Source organism: Petromyzon marinus, chromosome 74, assembly GCF_048934315.1.
Source record: "Petromyzon marinus isolate PM22_M1 ecotype Great Lakes invasive population chromosome 74, UKy_Petmar_22M1.pri1.0, whole genome shotgun sequence".
In the NCBI taxonomy this organism is placed as follows: Eukaryota; Metazoa; Chordata; class Hyperoartia; order Petromyzontiformes; family Petromyzontidae; genus Petromyzon; species Petromyzon marinus.
The window spans coordinates 11,353,395-11,355,894 of NC_133740.1; the positions used below are offsets into that span (position 1 = coordinate 11,353,395).

At 56.4% G+C, this 2,500-nt stretch overlaps 1 protein-coding gene across 1 annotated transcript in view; it reads left to right on the forward strand.

Moving 5' to 3' along the window:
• Positions 1-2,500, forward strand: part of LOC116957421 (ephrin type-A receptor 4-like) — a 76,062-nt gene that overhangs the window by 59,155 nt on the left and 14,407 nt on the right. The window contains exons 11-12 of the mRNA XM_076056196.1: positions 120-279; positions 1,849-1,960. Of these exons, the coding sequence (XP_075912311.1) occupies positions 120-279; positions 1,849-1,960 (272 nt within the window). The remainder of the gene's footprint in view (positions 1-119; positions 280-1,848; positions 1,961-2,500) is intronic.

Here is a 2,500-nt window from a genome sequence, read left to right on the forward strand (position 1 = left end):
CGACCACCCAGCCGCAGTGCCGTTGTGCCAGCTTGCTCGGCAAGGCCCCGGCGCATTCAGGAGAAGCCTTCGCCAGAGGGCCCACGCCTCACCCCCGCCACCTCCGACGTGCCGTGCAGGGCCGGCCCAACGTGACGGTGATGTCCGTGCCGGTGGCCCGCGCCGTGGTCAGGGGCCTGCGTGCCGGGCGGCGCTACGAGATCTCGGTGAGGGCCCGCACCGTGGCCGGCTTCGGGGCCTTCAGCCTCCCCGTCGAGTTCACCACGGCCCCTGGTGGCGGTACGTCACGGGACGGGGGGGCTCTCCCGGATCAAGCGGTTCGCCGCGGTCCCTCGCGGCTCGCCTATGATGTCTCTGTGTGTGTGACTGTGTGGATGTCTGTGTGTTCGTATGTCTACATGTATGTGTCTCTGTACATGGGTCTGTCTGTATGTGTGTGTGTGTTTGTATGTCTACATGTATGTGTGTGTGTGTCTACATGTATGTCTGTACATGGGTCTGTCTGCCTGTATGTGTGTGTGTATGTCTACATGTATGTGTGTCTACATGTATGTGTCTGTGTTTTTGTGTCTGTGTGTGTCAGTGTGTATCTGTATGACTGTCTGTATGTGTGTCTGTCTGTACGTGTGTGTTGGTATGTGTGTGTCAGTGTGTTTGTGTGTGTCTGTGTGTTTGTATGTGTGTGTCTGTCTGTCTGGGGCCTTACCATCAGCCCCACCAAAACTAAGCACCTGCCTGGGTATTTTGTACCATCGGACACTCCCCACACCTCCCAATTGGTGATGGGGCAGTTGTGGAGAGAGTGGAGAGTTTCCCATACCTGAGCAGTGTGCTTATAACCGGCTCCGGTTTGACAGCAGAGGTCTCGCTACGAATCAGTCGAGCGGCATTATCTTTTCATCAGTTGCGTAACGCTGTGTGGAAGCTACCTGGTCTGTCGCTCCGCACTAAGCTTCAGGTCTTCTCGGCCACGGTCATTCCCTCCCTTCTCTACGCTTGCGAAACGTGGACCCCCCTGGTGGAACATCTTCGCCGGTTAGAAACATTTAGGCTGGCCTGCCTACGATCCATCCTGGGTTTAACCAGACTGGATTGTGTGAGGAGCTCACAAATCCTTGAAAGATCTGGGCAGGGTCCCATCGGTGAGCTCCTCCGGCAGGCAAGGCTGCGATGGCTGGGTCATGTAGCCCGCATGCCCAGCCACCGCATGCCGAAACAGCTTTTGTTTGGCCGGATTGAGGGGGCTAAGCGGGCGCGGCACGGGCTAGAGAAGAGATGGAGTGATGTGGTACAGGAGGACGTGGAGCTGAGTGGACTTGCCGATGACTGGTACCAGCGGTGTCAAGATCGGCCTCTGTGGAGGAGGCTCGTGAAGGATGCTACTGGGCAGTTGGAGGCAGTCGCCCTCCAACAACAACGGAGGGCGGAGGAGCGACGATCACAACAACGAGTGGAACGCCGGGTGGCTAAAGCACAGCAGGTTGGCACAGTAGGGGGCACAGGTGGTGCATCAGCCAGTCATCTCAGTCAGTCGACCCGTGGCACCTGGGTCTGCCCAGTGACCTCCTGCCAGCGGGCGTTCGACACTTCACGTGGCCTCACGGTGCACATAGCCTGGCACAAGCGTCGTGGTGACGTCACCGCCACTTAGTGGCGAATGGCGGTTGTTGTTGTGTGTCTGTGTGTGTGTGTCTGTGTGTGTGTCTGTGTGTGTGTGTGTGTCTGTGTGTGTGTCTGTGTGTGTGTCTGTGTGTCTGTGTGTGTGTGTATGATTCTGTGTGTGTGTGTGTCTGTGTGTGTGTGTATGATTCTGTGTGTGTGTGTGTCTGTGTGTGTGTGTCCGTGTAGCCTCCCACGCCGTGGCCACTGCGGGGGGCCACGTGACGGTGGCCGGCGTGACGGTGGCCATCGTGGTGACGGCCGTGCTGCTGCTGGCCGCTGGACTGCTGATCACTCGCAGGTGAGGTGAAGCCACCACCCCCCACCCCCCACCCCCCACTAGTGACAACGCGACGCTGTCGCCTCGGTGACGCCGTCGTGACGCTGTCCCGGATCAAAGTCACAATCGATATTGAGACCGGAGGAGAAGGAATCTGATAAGCTATGAAGCTCTTTGTCACAGACGAGGACAGATGACGCAGCGTGGCTTCTCGTTTGACGATCTCGTGCCGGAGCGACGTTGCGTTCAATGATTAAGTTTGTGTCCGCGATTTGTCGTAACTAAACTAATTTTTATTTTATTAGACCGGTGGGTGAAGGCCCCACTGAGCTGCTGCCGTGGAGCTCCTCATCATCACCATCATCATCTCCATCATCATCACCACCATCATCATCATCACCATCATCATCACCACCATTACCATCATCATCATCACCACCATTACCATCATCATCATCACCATCATCATCACCATCATCACCATCGTCACCATCGTCATCACCATCATCACCATCATCATCATCTCCATCATCATCACCACCATCATCATCATCACCATTA